Source organism: Haliotis asinina, chromosome 6 (assembly GCF_037392515.1).
Source record: "Haliotis asinina isolate JCU_RB_2024 chromosome 6, JCU_Hal_asi_v2, whole genome shotgun sequence".
NCBI classification, from domain to species: domain Eukaryota; kingdom Metazoa; phylum Mollusca; class Gastropoda; order Lepetellida; family Haliotidae; genus Haliotis; species Haliotis asinina.
Window position 1 is genome coordinate 71556780 of NC_090285.1, and position 21573 is coordinate 71578352.

Here is a 21573-nt window from a genome sequence, read left to right on the forward strand (position 1 = left end):
GATATGGTGTCTCCTTGTTTGCATCAGCTATGATGTCCCCATGTTCCACTAGTTACATTGTCTCCATGTTTCCCTAGATATGGTGTCTCCTTGTTTGCATCAGCTATGATGTCCCCATGTTCCACTAGTTACATTGTCTCCATGTTTCCCTAGATATGGTGTCTCCTTGTTTGCATCAGCTATGATGTCCCCATGTTCCACTAGTTACATTGTCTCCATGTTTCCCTAGATATGGTGTCTCCTTGTTTGCATCAGCTATGATGTCCCCATGTTCCACTAGTTACATTGTCTCCATGTTTCCCTAGATATGGTGTCTCCTTGTTTGCATCAGCTATGATGTCCCCATGTTCCACTAGTTACATTGTCTCCATGTTTCCCTAGATATGGTGTCTCCTTGTTTGCATCAGCTATGATGTCCCCATGTTCCACTAGTTACATTGTCTCCATGTTTCCCTAGATATGGTGTCTCCTTGTTTGCATCAGCTATGATGTCCCCATGTTCCACTAGTTACATTGTCTCCATGTTTCCCTAGATATGGTGTCTCCTTGTTTGCATCAGCTATGATGTCCCCATGTTCCACTAGTTACATTGTCTCCATGTTTCCCTAGATATGGTGTCTCCTTGTTTGCATCAGCTATGATGTCCCCATGTTCCACTAGTTACATTGTCTCCATGTTTCCCTAGATATGGTGTCTCCTTGTTTGCATCAGCTATGATGTCCCCATGTTCCACTAGTTACATTGTCTCCATGTTTCCCTAGATATGGTGTCTCCTTGTTTGCATCAGCTATGATGTCCCCATGTTCCACTAGTTACATTGTCTCCATGTTTCCCTAGATATGGTGTCTCCTTGTTTGCATCAGCTATGATGTCCCCATGTTCCACTAGTTACATTGTCTCCATGTTTCCCTAGATATGGTGTCTCCTTGTTTGCATCAGCTATGATGTCCCCATGTTCCACTAGTTACATTGTCTCCATGTTTCCCTAGATATGGTGTCTCCTTGTTTGCATCAGCTATGATGTCCCCATGTTCCACTAGTTACATTGTCTCCATGTTTCCCTAGATATGGTGTCTCCTTGTTTGCATCAGCTATGATGTCCCCATGTTCCACTAGTTACATTGTCTCCATGTTTCCCTAGATATGGTGTCTCCTTGTTTGCATCAGCTATGATGTCCCCATGTTCACCTAGTTACATTGTCCCCATGTTTCCCTAGATATGGTGTCTCCTTGTTTGCATCAGCTATGATGTCCCCATGTTCCACTAGTTACATTGTCTCCATGTTTCCCTAGATATGGTGTCTCCTTGTTTGCATCAGCTATGATGTCCCCATGTTCCACTAGTTACATTGTCTCCATGTTTCCCTAGATATGGTGTCTCCTTGTTTGCATCAGCTATGATGTCCCCATGTTCCACTAGTTACATTGTCTCCATGTTTCCCTAGATATGGTGTCTCCTTGTTTGCATCAGCTATGATGTCCCCATGTTCACCTAGTTACATTGTCCCCATGTTTCCCTAGATATGGTGTCTCCTTGTTTGCATCAGCTATGATGTCCCCATGTTCCACTAGTTACATTGTCTCCATGTTTCCCTAGATATGGTGTCTCCTTGTTTGCATCAGCTATGATGTCCCCATGTTCACCTAGTTACATTGTCTCCATGTTTCCCTAGATATGGTGTCTCCTTGTTTGCATCAGCTATGATGTCCCCATGTTCCACTAGTTACATTGTCTCCATGTTTCCCTAGATATGGTGTCTCCTTGTTTGCATCAGCTATGATGTCCCCATGTTCCACTAGTTACATTGTCTCCATGTTTCCCTAGATATGGTGTCTCCTTGTTTGCATCAGCTATGATGTCCCCATGTTCACCTAGTTACATTGTCCCCATGTTTCCCTAGATATGGTGTCTCCTTGTTTGCATCAGCTATGATGTCCCCATGTTCCACTAGTTACATTGTCTCCATGTTTCCCTAGATATGGTGTCTCCTTGTTTGCATCAGCTATGATGTCCCCATGTTCCACTAGTTACATTGTCCCCATGTTTCCCTAGATATGGTGTCTCCTTGTTTGCATCAGCTATGATGTCCCCATGTTCCACTAGTTACATTGTCCCCATGTTTCCCTAGATATGGTGTCTCCTTGTTTGCATCAGCTATGATGTCCCCATGTTCACCTAGTTACATTGTCCCCATGTTTCCCTAGATATGGTGTCTCCTTGTTTGCATCAGCTATGATGTCCCCATGTTCACCTAGTTACATTGTCCCCATGTTTCCCTAGATATGGTGTCTCCTTGTTTGCATCAGCTATGATGTCCCCATGTTCACCTAGTTACATTGTCCCCATGTTTCCCTAGATATGGTGTCTCCTTGTTTGCATCAGCTATGATGTCCCCATGTTCCACTAGTTATGTCGTCTTCATATTCCACAAGTAACACTGTATCCATGTTTCCCATAGTTATGTTGTCTAATTGTTTGCCTCATTTATGTTGTTCCCATATTCGCCTAGTTTCTTCGATTTCATGTTCCCCTTGCTACATTGTCTCCATATTCCTCTAGTTATGTTGTCCCCATGTTCCACTAGTTACACTGTTTCCATGTCTGCCTTAGTTTTATTGTCTCCATGTTCCCCTAGTTACATTGCCTCCTTGTTTCCAACAGTTATGTTGATGCCATGTTTCCCTAGTTATGTTGTCTCCATGTTCTCCAAAAGATAAGAACCAAATTGGACATGGCTGATGTAGTACTGTGGATATTCATACAAAATTCTGCAGAGACACATACAACCACAAAACGTTAATAGAGGGGAAACGCCAAAAAGCAACCATGTGGGATTTGATAACTTAATTTAATAATACATTTGTTAATTGTTTAACATTTCTTTGTTGTCTATTGGTTCCACAGAACATCCTCTCACATATCCTTTTAAACTCATCTTGGGCAGGGAACAATCCTTTGTTGTAATCAGGATCAAGAGGGGAAGGGTGAACATTTTCTGCTATGGTAACTCTTGTTGTAAATCATGTAATAAAATGTAAATGTTTCAGAAAACAAAATACAGTACACATAATTTGACACTGTTATTTATTCAAATAAATTAGATTTAAAAAGTCAAATATTCAGTTTCTATTCATGCATATATTGACTAAATGTCACTCCATTCCCTCAGTGGAATAACAGATTGTAACACTGACTGTCAGTGTTAAGTAACATGCACAGTGGTACATCTACACAACCATTTCAAGTAGCACACATAGTGCTACAGACACCATTCTAAATAGCTAGTACCTCCTGGGTTATATGTACACTATGTTTACAGTGGGTTACCTGTACACACAGAGTTACATGTACGCCATGGTTTCAAGTAGCTTGTACCCCTGGATTATATGTACACAATGTTCCTCCCGGGTTATTTGTACACAATGTTCCTCCCTGGTTATGTGTACACAATGTTCCCTCTGGGTTATGTGGACAAAATGTTTATGGCCTGCCATATTCATACAGCCAGTACAAGTTAATTGATTTTGGTAAAAATGTCCTGCTGAAAATCTCACAACCTCCGTAGTTCATTTCTCTTGCCATTCTTGATTCCAAACTTCATTTGTGTCAGTATTCTGCTTTTTTAAGACAAAATGTACTCTATGATGAAGATAAAAGCAAGATTTGATGCCTCCATTGCCAAACTACATACCAAGCTGCATCCTAAATTGTTTTCCCACATGAATTAAGACATCCCTCTTATCACTGTTCCTGCATGTCAACCCAACACCAACTAATCCCTACATTTACCATACCAATACTGTATGTCAGGCACTACTTCCTTTCCATCTGTTTGTAGTATATGGCAAACATTTCACAAAAAGTGCTATCATGCTTTCATAGGAAGGTCTCTGCAATTATTAAAATCAAGTACATATCCAAATTCAACACAAACAACCAATACTGCTAACACCCCAAATAAATAGCATCAAAACATGCTGATAAAACCCTTTTAGAAACCGACAAAAGACAGTGCCTGATGTCATATACAAGGTCTCTACCATTACTTAGGATGAAATGTGGTAGTATTCCCAGAAATTGTGGAAGTTGTTTTGGGAAATATCTAATACACGTATATAGGCTATAGCAGTTTTACTTAAATGAATATGCTGAGATGTGATTCTCTTACAGTCTAAGTGTCTTCTCAGTACTCTGTGAGACCTCCTTGCCCTGCAATATACAAGGGAATGCGCCTTGGTTCACTGCACATTAAAGTTTGTAGAACATCATGTAACAGCATATCCTGAATCTAACCACTCCTTTCTTCATACTCTCAATATTTCTAAGAGATTTTTGGTCTATTCTATCCTTCATCAATCCCCACTCATTCTCACCAGGGTTAAGATCTTGACTGGCCTGGCATTCTAAAACTTGAACACTGTTATCCAACATTGTGTTTTGGGTCGTTACCATGATGGAAAATACAGTTACCGTTATCTTCATACAGTGTTTGGGCCACTGGAAGGAGGTAAGCATTTAAGATGTCAACATATTGTTCCTTTGCCAAATTTTGGGGAAAATTGTATTCGTTAACATAACCTATCCAAATTAAGCACAATAAATGTATTTGAAAAGTGAGATTTCAAGGTTTATATCAGTGTCTAGGATATCTTCAATGATATTTGTTGATTTTGTTATATTTTTTTGTGCTGGCACATACAATATTCAAAAGTTATGCTACCACTAAAATAAATCCAAAAAGGAAAAGGTCAAAACTGTGCAAATTTAGATTGCAGATCACTACTAGCAAGTCCTGCAGCTGAAGATCATGGCCAGGAGGTCCTGCAGCTGAAGATCACTGCCAGCAGGTCCTGCAGCTGAAGATCATGGCCAGCAGGTTCTGCAGCTAAAGATCATGATCAGGTCCTGCAGCTGAAGATAATTACCTGCAGCCTCCAAATGGATACTGCAGTTGACGCTGCAATTCACTAATAGCAGATCTCAACATTGTGACTGAAACTAAAAACACCATTTTCTTTCATTCACAAAAAACAACAGAGAAGGGGCCCTCTGTGTACTGAGAGTTTCCTCACTCACCATATGAACCACTGTCAATAGTGCATGAAACATGAATACTCTATAAAAATAGCAAACTGTACACTTGCTACCAACTCTCAGATACACCATCTGGCAATGGCAGTTCAACAACCAGAGAACTAAGTTTTCATCATGAAGATCACAACATGGCAGAACTTTTAAAACACAGTAAGTAACTCTTACATTAGCAAGACATCTTCATTTCTCACTGGCACATTCAAATACCATCTGAATAAAAAGACAGTTATAATACACATATATATATTCCCTCATAAAACAAACTACATAAATCTACATGTATATATGTTGTCCTTATATCATATACTCGTAACAAATTACATACACCCTAACATATATATGGTACAGTTTGTATGATAAAACAGACTACATTCATCTACACAGGTACTGTACATGTTGTAGCCTGTACAAGATACTCATAACAAACAACATACATCTACACACACACATAAACATCGAGGGTACATCAACCAATGGGCCCCGAAGGACCAGTGAACAACGTATTTATCTTACAGAACACCTCCACGTTTATTCTGAATTGTTTGAAGCATGGGTATTGGATCGTATGCATCAGCCAATCTGTGTGAATCAAGCGATACGAATCTTGCATCTTGCTGCTTTTCCTGCAGGAAAGTCGCCGTGCTGTAATTCCCCTTCATAACATTCACAGGGACTATTTATTTATCGGCATGCGAGGCAAATTGCTAGATTTTGCAGATGACAAAAGAAAACAAATTTAGAGTTATTTCCCTTCTATTGAGTTTCCTTTGCAAAACATTAGTAATCTCTGTGCATCATGCATGCTTTAAAATTAATTGAAACAAAGAAGTACTACCACTGAGAACAGAATAAGTTGCCATTGGCAGCAGGGTACAGCAGCTCTTACAAGCAGCGTACATTGCAATGTACCCTGCTTCCAATGGACACTTTATCTCAGATAACATTGAATCACACAAGACATTAAAATGTAGTCTATGTAAATTTTAAGAAGGAGCATTGTCCATGGGAATTACACAATACAATACATGCTGGAAAAACAGCAAGATGGAAGATTCAAATCATTTCATTCACAAGGGTTGGCTGAAGTGTACGATCTGATACCAAAGCTTCAAACAGTTGACAATTAACATTGAAGTGTTCCGTACAATAGATACATTGTTCACCGGTGCCTCAGGGCCCTTGGGATGATGTACCCTTGATGTTTGTTTATGAGCCCTTGGGGCTCAGGCAACAAACCAGCATCATGGGTACATCAACCCATGTCCCCCTCGTGACCAGTGAACAACTTATATTATCTTACCTCACACATAAATGCCATTCTCTGATTGGCTGAGCCCTCTTCCGTTATTTTTAATGTACCCCACTTAAACCTTCGGGTTCAGAGAACATACACAAACATCCAGGGTACATCAACCCATGCCCCCTTGTGACAAGTGAACAACTTATAGTACCTCGCCTGTAAGTGGGGTACACTGAAAATAACAGATGTGGGATCAGCCAGTCAGAAAATGACATACATGTGTGTGGTGAGATAAAAATATTGTTACACACTTTACATGAGTATTCTCAATGATCACATGACCCCTAACAGGGTTTATTTGAATTCCACATTGGATGTTATCTTATTAATGCTAGTGTATACAGACTTTGATTCAATAAATCATTTAACAAGTCTTAACATGGGCAATACTGACCAAGGTAAAACAGAGATGGGTGCAACAACTTTTGTGAATACACATATATATACCTACTGAAGGGTGCAGCAACTCTCATGGCATACAGACATTGACAATTTGAACATTTTACCTACAATTGTATATTTATAATACTTATCCTATTTCCCCTGTTGTTTGCTCATCTGCTTATGTCACATGATCAACTGAACACCATAGTACATGCCTCTCAGGAGACTACCAGGTTGTCCGCTAAGGTGAGCAGTAACGGTGTGTTAGGGTGATTGGTAAAGGAGAGGCCAGAAACTTTGTTCACAGTTTGTCTTCACTCAATATTTGATCATAAGAGAAGAGTACAAGAAGTGAGATAAGAGAAGGTTAAAAATTGGACTCACTTGGAAATACGAAACCACAATTTGTCATCTCATAAAAAAGCTTTAATGGAAAGACTGCCATTGGAGGTTACCCAATAGATGAACAAATGGGTTACACAAATATTTCAGAACACACAAAAAGGAAGATGGAGTTGTGTTTAACCAGGTAAATCATAAGTTTTACAAGGTATCGTTTCTATTTCACTTTCCACGAACATTGCACGAACACATTCCTCAGGTGCCATAACTTGACACACGCTGACATACACAGACATCCAGCAGCATCTGTCACAGCTCCTCACGCACTCAGTCTGGCACAACAACGTACACCACATTTATTAGTACCATCCTGCAGTGTAACACTTGTCTCCATAGATCACTGGTAGCACGGGATGACAGTTGCATATTTCTATCTGACCATGTCCCAGCACAACAAACATCACTATATTGATACAACATATAGAAACATGTCGAAACCTATCCCGTCTCTAACACCATGTTGAGCACAACTTACCCTGATGAAATGTTGACCTTGACAGGTATACAAAAATAGAAGTTCTCTACACATGGACAAGGCATCACACAGTCTCATCATCAGTCACCACCAAGCGGAACAAGGAACTGTTTTCCATATCTTACAGTGAAACATTCTTACTAACCCAGCTACATAACTGGCTCTTCTAAATCCCTGATACAGGACTGAACAGTCCCTTCCCTTGATGCTATCAGTTCCTCATCAACATTTACACATATACCAATGAACATTTCCTAGGGATGTGTGTCCTGAAATGGACACAGATATTTGGGTTCCTACTACAACAAATCACAACCTTCAGCACCAACCATCCATACATGGAAACTTTGAAATATTTCGTTGATGCTATAAACAAGTATTGAACTTTTGTCTGTTGCCTGCAGAGGAATGGCATCATCATCATCATCATCATCATCATCATCATCATCATCATCCCTTCAAGCAGTATATATACACACATGGGCATATGATGATGAAGCGCTATCTAAGTACATTCTTGAACACTGAGCAAGAAACAGACTGCAGGCATAACTAAACCCACTTTTTACTGATAGTTTGTATCTTTTACCTTGAATTAAGTATAGAGCCTATGCAAAGTGTGTTTGGTACTGTTCACAAACTTCAGTGTTATTTTGTATGTGATATTGTTGTTATCGCAATTGCATCTTGCTCCAAACAGTCCAAACATATATCAAGGTCATTAGAATGAGATGCTCCCAGACACCAAGGGGGCATTACTCTCCCTTCTTGCCTCATCCACATGAATCAAAAATTTCCATTACAATGACAAGATACACAAATTACTTTTCTTTTAAAAAATAACAACGGAAATCAAATGTTGCTTGTTCAACCCTTTCCTTTATATATAATGGAATAAAATGATCTCATGTTCTTGTCCATCCTTCATTTACCATGGCAATCTAAGTTCTCATGTCCCAGTTCAACATTTAAGTTAAATGGAAATCAAATGTTCTCATGTACAATTCTTTCCTTTATGCAATATGAGAATCCAGTGTCTTCATCCTAGTTAAGACTGAGCACCAGTCTATCACTGATATTGAAGTCCCTCACTCATTCAGCCTATATCCATGCTCCTAACATCAAGGATTTTAGATGATGAAGGAGCAAGCATACACTCCGAAACATGTTAATCACAATAAACAAGTTGACATAAATATTTATTTTTTTATGCATTCCACTTCAGAGGTTATCTTATGCTATCAAGGATTTTAGTTTTCCCCCACTGGTGACTGCACACATGCTGTGAAAATTCACAAAATTGAAATCATACGCCATTGCCCCAGGAGTATCTGATCGTATTTTGATTCGATTGACAAAGCCATGTATTTGTTCGTACAAAAAAAGTATTCAACAAAATAACTACTAAAACAACTCATCTTTGAATGCATGCATCATTCAAGTCAGCCATCATTTATGTACAGTGCATGAAATCAAGCCTGTCCAACTGTCCATGACAGGCTACATTTCTGACCGATGGTCTATATTTACAGCTAGCCTGTCCAATGGTTTAGATACCATGGTCCACACATATAAATATACCATACCTTAAAATCTATTCTCTGAAAATAACTGTTAGTAAATACATGTTTCAGGTTCATTACATTATTCATTTTAACTAAACATTGTGTTATTTTCTTGGAATTGTCTGGTCTGGTTAAATCCTATTTGGAGTGGTAACATTTTGAAGCTACCAGCTCTGATGTCAAGCTGGGTTGGGGGTTTATTTCATACACAGATACATGTGTATCTGTCATTCTTTCATCTGAATAATCCTGGTCAAGCAGAAAGACAGACAATATTACAAGCTATGATTTTGAACGATGAACCATATTTATTTCAGGATTTACCACGATAAATCATATCCTGCCATACCAGAAATCAGATCATGTACCCCAGTGTAACCAACACTGGTCAGGAAAATGAGACACCAGTCTGGACCACCATGAGGGGGATCTGGACTAAATGTCAGTGTTGAAGATCAGGTGAAATACACCTCTGGATGTAATCAGTCTGGATTAGCACACACAATGGTCAACAAGAGAGGAACCATACCAAGGGACATTCACACATACTGACAAGTGGGATCACATGTATAATAGTGCACTAAAAAACTAAATAAAAGCTACTGAATAGGAATGGTTGTTCTGCACAACATATACACGGGTCATTAAAATGAGCAGTATTTACAAATGACCAGATAGTACTGGACTGTTTTTCTTCATTGAATAAAAGCCACAAAAAGTTACAATCTATCCAACGAAGGTCAACAAGTGGGGGATCCAGGATGATGGGACAAGCTCCAATCAGGGCGTTAAATTGTTCAGCTTCTGTACAAGGCAAGGGCACATTTCATGTAACAACTGCGATGACAACTCTCATTTGTTTATAATCTGGAATCCCCATTTATCATACAACTGGACAGGTTGTGTATAATCTGGAATCCCCATTTCTCAGACAACTGGACAGGTTGTGTATGATCTGGAATCCCCATTTCTCAGACAACTGGGACTGGTTGTGGCTTGTGAGATACTAGTATATGTTTGAGACGGCTGGTTTTGGAAAGACAGTTTGGTTAGGAGTTATGTCCCAGTCTCAGAGTAAACCGAGCCGAGATAATGCCATCTGTCGTCGTAATCTTGTAATTTCCAAGAATGTATCTTTATCTGAAACACAGCAAAATTGAGGACTTATGTTACAACTCTGTGTTTACATTAATCATATTTGTTTGCATGGCTTTGGGTGATTGTGCTGGGAATATACAATCATCAGTGGAAGATAAAAGTTTAATGGCTAGCTATTTTGAATCATGCTTATGTGATAACTAAATATTTTGTACAAGAAACTGCATGCTAATGAATAATCATCTCATGTCATACCATGTACTTCTTTCAGTTCTGTGTGGAAATACTTCCTGTGTTTCCGCCTTTTCACATAAACACATTTTACTAAAGCATGTTGCTATGGTAACAATTGTTCCACTGGTATCACTGCAAGAACTTCGGTCAAGAGCACCCTTCCCTATTATGCTTTGGCAAACAATTTCTTGCAAAGCTCACACAGGCTTGTGCAGTGAAGATTGACAGGTGGGAGTTTATTGTTTGAGATTGGATAAGTACTCATAAATATACAATTTGGTGTGCAATTTTCAAAGTTATTTTCAGCACCTTTCTTCTCTCACAATGAGCAGTTAAAACCGTGAGGCCATTTAAACCATGACCCAATCTTGATTTTCACACTGTCATGAACTATATAGTCTTGACACCTCAGATGGCCATTCCCAGAACCTCTTTCTAATCTATTTCTTTGGGTATAGGTAACATCTAATATTCATCCTGACTCCCAGAAACTGATCATCTCTTCATTCTCCTAAAATGTAGTCGAAACCCCTTGCGTTGTGTTTCCCAAGAACAGAAAATCAACAGAAGACACCCATGTGAGCAAACACCATGCGATATTTTCATGTTTGGCCGTCTCAATGATCGTAATTTAGGGTAGAGTGGGACCAGCTGGATGGATAGTTTAGCAAATGAGTCAGAATAAGAATAACTTATTGTTTACTCTAAGTTTCGTGGAACACTTGAAACCCCTTGAAGTTCCCTTTTTCAAAAGAGGATGTAACATAACGTTCACCCACACGTACCCTCCTTTTCTTCTATGTTTTGGTGCCATTATCAGCCACATGACTGGCCATAATTGTTACTCTCTCCGAGAAATCGCAGCCCAAACAGAAGGATTTGCAGGGACATCCAAGTGACATGAAAGGGAGGTAGAGAGGGTTGACCTCATGAGTCAGGATAAGAATAAAATATCAATTTTATTCAGAAGATTACTCTCTCTCTCTCTCCTGTGCTACAACAAGAGGGTCGAATTGGTGAATGTCAGTGTTTCTGAGCAATTTCCATGTAATGTGAAGGTAGATGCCAGAGCTCTCACTTCAAGTGGAGTCCTGCTGCTTTATATTATCGTAAAATATCAGTTCTCATCCAGACTGACACCATTGTTCATGAGATTTTTGTAGATGCCTCTGTAGAAATATAAACAGACACTTAAATTTCCGCCTCCTTGTTTGTGTCCATTCTAAATAAATCTTGAGAGCTCTACCTGGATACAAAGATAGGACCTGCATATCGTGTGGTCCGAGTACTGTAGGTAATGCTGTGTCAACTATTAAAAGGATATTCGATCCAATGGTTCGTATTCCTCACTAGTGAGGTGTTGTAAAACAACATTAGGATCCCAGGCTGGGCCTTTGAATTCCTGTGGTGGATCATCTAATATGAATGAGGTACACAGGTAACTCTGATATTTTCATTAATTTGACACCTGATTTCATATTTAAAACTGTAATGAGCACAGCTAGATAAGTTGAAAGGGTCGATCTTTTTAATTACCATGTTTGACAAAGATGACATAAGTAATGCACCATATTAGGATAAGATGCCTTAGACACTGCCTTAAATCCTCTGTGCTTTGCTTAAGCTTCAAACCTTTTCCATTTGTTGCCATATAAATTGCATGTACATCTGTGTAGCGCAAAAGTAACTGCCTCTGCCATCCTTGCAGAATATCCATGTTTGTTCAAATATGTTTTGATACAATCCATACATGTAACTGGAATATTCCTGGATTCTTGAGCACTTGTTTGGTGTGCAGATGTACTAGCAGCTTCAACCAGTCTGGTAGTTTCATTGTTAGATTTCCAAGTTGGTGAATGAGCAACCCCATTCTTGCTGACCAGTAGGCACCACCCACTGAGTTTTGCCTATACATCAATTATTTATACCAGAGTTGGGGACACATATGTCTTCAGGTTCTCCCAAGAGATGCTGAGGGCAACTGTTGCCCCTGCTTGGACTAGAGAAGCAAACACTTTATCTGACTGTTGAACCATGTTGCAAAAAGATCGATGAGTGGAGATTCTGTCATGCGAGTGATGACCTGAAACACTTCTCGTTGCAGCATCCATTCTGTTGGAAATGGTTGAATCGGACGAAAGAGAGTGAGTGAGTGAGTTTAGTTTTACGCTAGGGAGTGAGTGAGTTTAGTTTTACACTGCACTCAGCAATAATCCAGCTATATGGCGGCGGTCTGTATATAATCAAGTCTGGACCACACAATCCACATCATGAGCATCGATCTGCGCAATTGAGAACCAATGACGTGTCAACCAAGTCAGCAAGCCTGACCACCCGATCCCGTTAGTTGCATCTTATGACAAGCACAGTTGCTTTTTATGGACAAAAGAGAGCATCTGCAAGAATGTTCCTTGCTCTTGAAATGTGACATGCTTTTATGTAAATGCTCAATTATGCTGAATAGTTGAAAGTCAGTTTAAAGCAGGTTTAACGATTGCATTGATCCTTGCTTGTTTATGTAATATGCCACTGTGGACCTCTCCATGTGGACCATGAGTATTGCATTCCTTAACACTTCTGAACAATGTTGTATTGTTGAAATGAGAACCCCATCCACTCAGAGATGAGTGTTGCAGTCCGGCTCTGATAAATAAGTTTCAGTGCAGACATTCAATTCTTAAGTCCACCATTACAGATATGGTTTCAGATTCTCTGAAAACTGCATCAGGTTTGTGCTGGTCAGATGTAGATTCACAAACCTTTGAAGTGGTTTTAATTGCCACCTCTCTCTGCGTGTCATGTCCTGAGCTGAGTTGAGCAGTCGTAGTTTTCCCCTTCAGGTCAAATGTTGCCATGAGCTGAATAGATCCAGAAGATACTGCCAATGTTGTTATGGTAACAGACAGTGTTGAACTAGTGGTATCATGAACTCAATCTTGTCTCAACACTTCAGTCTTCTTCCTCGGAATGTAGAACTTACATCAGATACAAATCTGACTTTGTCGATAGATAATTCCAATAATACGATGCCGTTATTTGTGCAACATGCTAGTTCCAGCAGGAACATTTCAATCTGTTTCAATCAATATTCATGAAGACAGTTGGTAAGGTTGTACGAACAGACATTCCTCTTCATGTTCGCGTCCTCTTCAACATTCAGATGGGTTTAAAAATAAGTCGTGCCTTCATGAGCCATGGCAGTCGACGCAAGTAGCTTCGTGGCAGCAAACTGTCGCTCCATGAAAGACATCATGCATTGCATGGACTGTTCCAAGATTAGTCCGTGATCAAAATCCTGCGCTGAACATGTAGACCTTCCTGAAGGTGAGTATTCTGACAATACTGATGCCTCTTCTGACCTATGATGTACGTGCGCAGTATTGGCAGAGCTGCCATCCTTCATCGAAGGGGTCTGCGCCAAAGGTAAATCATCCAATGATCTATACTGCATAACAGTGGCAGCTACAGTCCTTGCCTTGGTGGTAGGTTGCGATCAGTTGGTGAGAGGTACTTCTGGCAAAAGTATTTCGTCAAAACTTTCCGCGTCACCCAGAGGGATTTAGATCACTTTCTGTGTGATACAGATGATTCCCTCAATGTTGATCTCCTCCCAGCTGGTGCAGCGTCCGTCACCAAATCACGGTCATGCCTTTGAGACATCCCACTAGGCTGGATGGATACTGTCTTACCTTGTCCCTTGCATGTATAAGAATGGCAAACAAATATCAGTTGAATCCTTCAGATGATAAATGTCGACAAAAGTCGAATACATTAGAAGCACAGGCCGTAGTGCAAGATAATACATAATCAGTATGGATCAGGTATCTACAACTTAAACAAGTTTTCATCAAAATGTAAATAAAATATGAATCATAATTACAAGTTGAAAACATGTATAAAATACAAAAATCATACACAAAAGTTTTACATCATAAAAATAAAAATATAGACCAAAAACCATTTACAGCAAATTTTGATAAAAGTCTGAAAGGAAACAAGAGAAAAGTGCCATTTAGGGACCTCAAGTCACCCACACACCCTTCCTGTTGGGCGAAGGAGAGAGAAACAATTATGGCTGGTCATGTGGCCAATAATGGTCCCAAAACACAGATGAAAGGAAAGGGACACATGGGTGAGCATGATTTTACATCCTCTTTTTGAAGAAGGGAACTTCATGGGATTTCAAGTGTTCCACAAAACTTCGAACGAAGGGGAAACAAGCCAGTAAGCATGAGTCAGGTTGAGGAAAAATATGCAAAATTCTGTGCTAAAAGTTTCCCTATAAAGCTGGAGTGAGTCAACCTGTCATGAATGGGGTCTAAACAAGGCCAGTAAGTGTAGTCTTCTGTAGTAAACGTCCATATATGGTAACTTATAAATAAAGAAGTTCTGATAAGAATGAAAAACTGAAGCATCCCCTACCTTCTTGTCGGACCAGCCCTTGGTGAATGTACCTGATGTAGGTATAGAAATCACATACTGAGGCGATCTGCAAGTAAAAGCACAAATTTATGATGTTGATCTACCAATCTTGCCGCAAACACATTTGTGATGTTGATCTACCAATCCTGTCATAACACATTTGTGATGTTGATCTACCAATCTTCTTGTAACACATTGTGATGTTGATGTATCAATCTTGTCGCAACACATTTGTGATGTTGACCTACCAATCTTGTTGAAACATATTTGTCATGTTGATCTACCTTCCTTGTTATGTCATCCTTGAGATTGAGGTACCTATCCTGTTGCAACACATTTGTTATTTGTGACACATTTCTTAGATTGATCTACCTTTCTTGTTGTGATGCATTGCTGAGATTGAGATACCTACCCTGTTGCGACACATTTCTGATACTGATCTACCTACCTGTTTGTGACATATTTCTTAGATTGATCTACCTTTCTTGTTGTGAGGCATTCCTGAGATTAAGGTACCTACCCTGTTGCGACACATTTGTGATATTGAGTACCACTCCTGGTCCTCCTCCAGTTTAATCTTATAGTTGCACAATTTGTTTGTCTCAGTCAGGGAACACTTCCTGGAACAGACCACAGGAGGAACTGTGAGCATTGGGGCATTTCTACAAACTAAATGACAGTGATTACAAATGTATCAGATGATGACAGAGCCTGTATATAATGTTAAGGCTCTTGGCCTACACACAGAGATTTGATCAGTGAGTTAGTCTGTGGTAGTGTAACTGGTGCTTGAGGTGTTTGTTCTATTGTCAGGGTGTCATGTGACATGAAGCAGTGGTACTGAGTGAGTGAGTGAGTTTAGTTGTACGCCGCTTTTTAGCATTATTCCAGCAATATCACGGTGGGGGACACCAGAAAATGGGCATCACATTGCAGTGGTACTGTACCTGGTGTTAGAGGTGTTTGTTCTATTGTCAGGGTGTCATGTGACATGATGCAGTGATACTGTACCTGGTGTTAGAGGTGTTTGTTCTATTGTCTGGGTGTCATGTGACATGAAGCAGTGGTATTGTACCTTGTGCTAGAGGTGTTTATTCTATTGTCAGGGTGTCCTGTGACATGAAGAAGTGGTACCGTACCTGGTGTTAAAGGTGTTTGTTCTATTGTCAGGGTGTCATGTGACAAGAAGCAGTGGTATTGTACCTTGTGCTAGAGGTGTTTATTCTATTATCAGGGTGTCCTGTGACATGAAGCAGTGGTACTGTACCTGGTGTTAGAGGTGTTTGTTCTATTGTCAGGGTGTCATGTGACAAGAAGCAGTGGTATTGTACCTTGTGCTAGATGTGTTTATTCTATTGTCAGGGTGTCCTGTGACATGAAGCAGTGGTACTGTGCCTGGTGTTAGAGGTGTTTGTTCTATTGTCATGGTGTCATGACATGAAGCAGTGATACTGTACCTGGGGTAAGAGTTGTCACCTGGAATGGGTTCTATTGTCAGGGTGTTGTGTTCTACACAATGTTGTACTCTCTCTGCCAACTGAAACACATCATAGATATCAATATATTACTTGTATAAGTGTATTTAATGCTGATGAAATTGATGACACTGTTCTTACTCTCTATGTTTGCCAATAAGCTTAAGATCCTTGTAAAAGAGTGTAAAAACTGTTCCAGTACTCTGCAGCACAATAATGCCAGGTGGTGACAAGCATTTAATGGTGCAAGACAGCTCCCAATGGAAGGACAAGGATCTCACGACAAAACAAGGCTACTGACAGAAGGGCAAGGATCTCATAACAAAAGAAAGTTCCTTAAGGAAGGGCAAGGGTCTCATGACAAAACAAGGCTCCTGATGGAAGGTCAAGGATCTCTCAACCATACAAGACTCCTGCAGGACGGGCAAGGATTCAACAATGAGAGACAGCTCCTAATGGAAGAACAAGACTGTAACAAGATGTCTCTGGAGACCTTTATCCCTCATGGAAGGACAAGAATGTAACAAGATGTTACTGGAGACCTTCAGCCCTTGTGGAAGGACAAGAATATAGCAAGATGTCTCTGGAAACCTTAGTCCCTTTTTTAAGGACAAGAGTGTAGCAAGATGTCTCTGGAAACCTGTATCCCTCATGGAAGGACAAGAATCTGATCCAGTTTTCTTGAAGACCTTTTACCTCCACAGTTCCACCTACCTTCTTGTTGGAGAAGTTGAGGCAAGGAATGATGTCCTCCATCATCATCCTGGCAAGAAAGGGCCTAGAGCGATCCATCACAGGGTCTTGTCTCCAGGCCAGGAACTGGTCATAACAGGCAGTGTCAAACTGAAATACACAACAGAAATTATTCAACAGAAGAATGACTAATTTGCTATATCTTTATGTATTGTTTCTGACTTGTGTTTAAAAAATTGTATTGTGTACCACCAGTGCACTTTAGCATCATACAAAAGGACAGTCTCTATGTTATGGCATCATAAGACTCACACCAATACTGTGAATAGTCTGCATCTATCAGTCAATATCATGCATTCTACGATGCTTCGCTGAAAGATCAAAGCACTTTATCAGGTAACAAGATACACTTTTTGCATGACATGACACTGTATTAACGTCAATATGCCATTCTTGTCTGCCTGCCCATAATCCAACGTACCCTTGGTAAATGACGTCACAATACATGTCAGTTGGTCCTTGGTTTGCGGTTGCTTCAGTCAGCTAGCATCACTGGTGGGAACAATATGTTTATCTTTTTTCCACTTAACAATCATCTCTGCTCACAAGCAAACAGTAACGCAGACATTTTCACTGACTAAGCCTCTGTGAACAGGCCCACAACATATCCATGGAATGTTGAGTGACTAGTCAACATCATCTGGATTTACAGTTCTCAACATACATTGCCACATATGGTTGATGTTTATCACAGATGTAATTAAAGTACTTTACAGAAGATATTTAACTGGAAACGGGAGAACTTATCAAACAGTTTATCATATGTATTCCTAGTAACAAGCATCTTAACACAGGGAATGAGGATTGTTAATTTAGGTCATAGACTCTGTCGTTTTTCTCTTTTGTTCCCGGAAATTGTCATTGAGTTAATAGCCAGTAATGATAATAGATGAGTCAGGAGTCTCGGACATCGTCTGGATAAATATCATACACATGATACCTGTATTAGTGGGATCCTTTCCATCTGCATGTGCAAAATGTAAGTAAAATTATTAAAATCTAAATATTTTAGATATTTAAATACTAACCTTACCATAGGTCTTAAGCATATTACCTCAAGCTTCGCTAAACAAGATCAAACAGTACCTTGAATGGCTACCCCATGCATCGACGAATGTATAGATACGGAAGAAGTGATCTCCGCAAGCACGGGCCATCCAAAATTCACTTTTACTGAAAACTTGTTCCTTGGAGCCCAGAGTGAGGAGGAGCGTCCAGCACTGGGAGGGAGTTACCACCCTATGGTATGTATTTAAATATCTAAAATATTTAGATTTTAGTAAATTTTTAACTGACCTTACCACAGGTCTTATGCATATGGATTCGACAGATGGATGGTGGTGTCGGGCTCCAGAAAAGGACCATCCTCAGAAAAACTTCATACACATGCCATACATGAACCATAAGAAGCCACAAGCAGTCTCAAGATCATCCTGAAACATGAGACAGCATGTAACTCCAGGAATCCCAAGGACAACGAAGACACCTAAAAGGTGAAAGTTATCCACAAGACCAACGGTTAAATTCAACCTTTAAATCTGTCTGAAGATGAACCAGACTTGAAGATGAAACCGACGAGGGTTGGGGTGCAACTGATGACTGTGAGGATGGCGTAGAAGATGCGGACAATCCGGTAGGGGTATCAGGATTCCGTTGGTGAGACTTCGCAGATCTGGGAACCACATCCTGGTTGGCCACAAGGGCACGACCAAAAGCAGATGTGTCCTCCTCATTCGTTTGAGTTTGGCAACAACAGCTGGAAGAAGAATTGGAGGTGGGAAGGCATAGGTGTCTAGCCCTACCCATGACAGGGACATTGCATCAACTGTCCAATTTCCGGTTCTGGAATGGGAGACACGAAAAGAGGCAACTGCCATTTGAGACTGGTCGCAAACAGGTCTATGAGGGGACGACTGTGGCTGCAGCATAACAACTGAAAGGCTTCCTGATGGAGCATCCATTCTGTCGGAGATGGCTTGCCTGGTCTTGACAGAGCGTCTGCAAGGATATTCCTGCACCCTGGCATATGCCAAGCCCTTACTATTATGTTGATGTTGTCCAGATGACTGGCTAACTGGAACATCTGGTTCAATAACTGCTGCAACCTGGTTGTGCCCTGATTCCAAATCATCTATACCACTGTGGAGCTGTCGGATGAAATCAACAGAGTGGAATTCCTCAGATGGGAAGTCCATTGTTGAATAGCTAGGATCACTGCTTGGAATTCCAGGTTGTTTATATGCCAGTCTTGTTCGATGAATGCCCGCAGCCCGAGGTGGTCCGCCCGTCAAGATGAGGGCACCCCAGCCCTGAAGAGATGCGTCGACGAAAAAGAGATGTGTCAAAGACACAATGATGCAAACATTCGACTCGACTGTCCACCAATGAAGATAAGGATGGAGATGTAGAGACCTGCAAGTGCTTGAATGTGAGGCAGCAGAAACCGTTGCAGCGGCTGTAGCATCAAACATTCCCTGCATGTTAAGCCTTGGGGTGATGGAAGAAGACCTAGAAGGGACTGCCACTCCTGAAGAGTCAAGGGATGAGCAAGGTCTCGACTTGCAAACTTGAGAATCTTGGACCACCAATCCTGAGGGATTCTGACAAGATTGGAGTGTGTCAGAAACCATACCCCTATAAACGTCAACTCCTGCGATGGTATTAGATGCGACTTCTTGAAATTGATCGACCACACCAGTTGCTGTAGAAGACAAGTGGCAAAGTCCAGTTGTCTGCATAGCAACTGCGGTCAAGGTTGTTCATGTGGGAATCATCTATGTATGGGTCGAAGTCTGTACCCCTCAGATGTAGAAACCGGGAAATCAGGGACGTAATCCGAGTAAAATGCCACGGGGCCATGGAAATTCCAAACGGGAGGACCTTTCCATTGATAATGAGAACTGCCAAAAACAAATCTCAGGAACTTCCTATGCCGAAAGAAAATTGGCACATGAAGGTAAGCATGCTGGAGGTCCTGACTGGCTAGCCACGCTCCTGGTACTAGTTTAGCCCGGATCTGTTCTAATGATATCATTTGGAAATGAGGTGGTTCCTGAAGATAAAGTCTATTGAATGCTGCCATGTTGTGGATCATGCGCATCTTGTCCAAGTCATTCTTGGGTTCTAGAAAGATGGGTGAGTAGAACCCTAGGGACTGATGGGCATCTTGCACTATCTATATTGCCTGTTTGGTTAACAGTAATTGAATGTTCTCTGCTAGCAAGGCATGTTGTACCTGGGCGTCCAAGGTGCAGGCCAGCGACGCACAATCGGGACACCAGGGGTGTGTGTCCTTGGCTGATTTCAAGACTTTACAAATGGTGCAAAACTGGCGAGTCATGCACAAACACTGTAACATGCAAAAAGGGGAAAATGTGAAAACATTATGTTAACAAAAAAAACCTACACAAAAGTGGTCTGACAACAAAAAACGACACGTCCTCACTCGAGAATGCTAGAAGTAAAAGTGAATTTTGGATGGCCCGCGCCTGCCCAGGTACGGAGGTCACGTCACATCCGTGCCTATACATCCATCGAGACATGGGGTAGCCATTCAAATGAATGGCGAATCAACAACTGTCTGAAGTTTGAGGTAATATGCATAAGACCTATGATAAGGTAAGTTAAAAGTTTGATATTTTTACTTATTCTGACTCATGCTCATTATGCTTGTCTCCTTCTTCGGTGCAAATGATGCTGGAACACTTGAGTCCCTTGTACTTCCCATTTAAGTTCACTCACCCACGATTTGCCTCATTTTCACTTGCCATGCTTTTCACTCTCAAAGTGTCTGATGTGGAGAGTTTGGGAGGGCATGACACCATGAGTCAGGATGAGCATTACATATCAATTATATGTAATTACATATCTTTCCCTATCCTGACTCGTGCTTATTATGCTTCTAGAAACTGACGGAATCGGAGGTGGGTCAAGCCACTTCATGGCCTCCTCAGCTGTCCATAGATATGTCCTGTATCTCCTCCACCAGGGGATCTGCTACACAGTACTTTATGGATCCCGTTCTTCATACTTCCACTGTCTGCTCAGGGGGACCACATCTTGTCATACTTCTGTAAGACAAGTGAATCTCATAGATTTATGTGGATTTTAGATATACTAACATCTTCTTCTTACTAGTTTTCTATAAACAACCCATAGATTATGGTAAGATTGTCACCATAAAACAGTTGCATCCTTATCATGTACAGGCAAGATCATTACCCGAACAGAGTCTAAATCACTCATGCTAGAGTAGTCTAGACAGTGCACATGGACTCTCAACCATAACTCTCCAGAGCGTAGGTTATCAATAAGTCAGCATGATAAAGGGTTAGATTTCCAAATCAACACCTTTGTGGAACCATTAGTTC

At 40.6% G+C, this 21573-nt stretch overlaps 1 protein-coding gene across 1 annotated transcript in view; it reads right to left on the reverse strand.

Moving 5' to 3' along the window:
* Positions 1 to 9509: 9509 nt before the first annotated feature.
* Positions 9510 to 21573, reverse strand: part of LOC137287352 (guanine nucleotide exchange factor for Rab-3A-like) — a 28908-nt gene continuing 16844 nt past the window's right edge. Inside the window, exons 7-11 of the mRNA XM_067819605.1 lie at positions 17165 to 17293; positions 16433 to 16512; positions 15496 to 15595; positions 14976 to 15042; positions 9510 to 10361 (exon numbers count right to left, since the gene is read on the reverse strand). Of these exons, the coding sequence (XP_067675706.1) occupies positions 10291 to 10361; positions 14976 to 15042; positions 15496 to 15595; positions 16433 to 16512; positions 17165 to 17293 (447 nt within the window). The 3' untranslated portion in view covers positions 9510 to 10290. The remainder of the gene's footprint in view (positions 10362 to 14975; positions 15043 to 15495; positions 15596 to 16432; positions 16513 to 17164; positions 17294 to 21573) is intronic.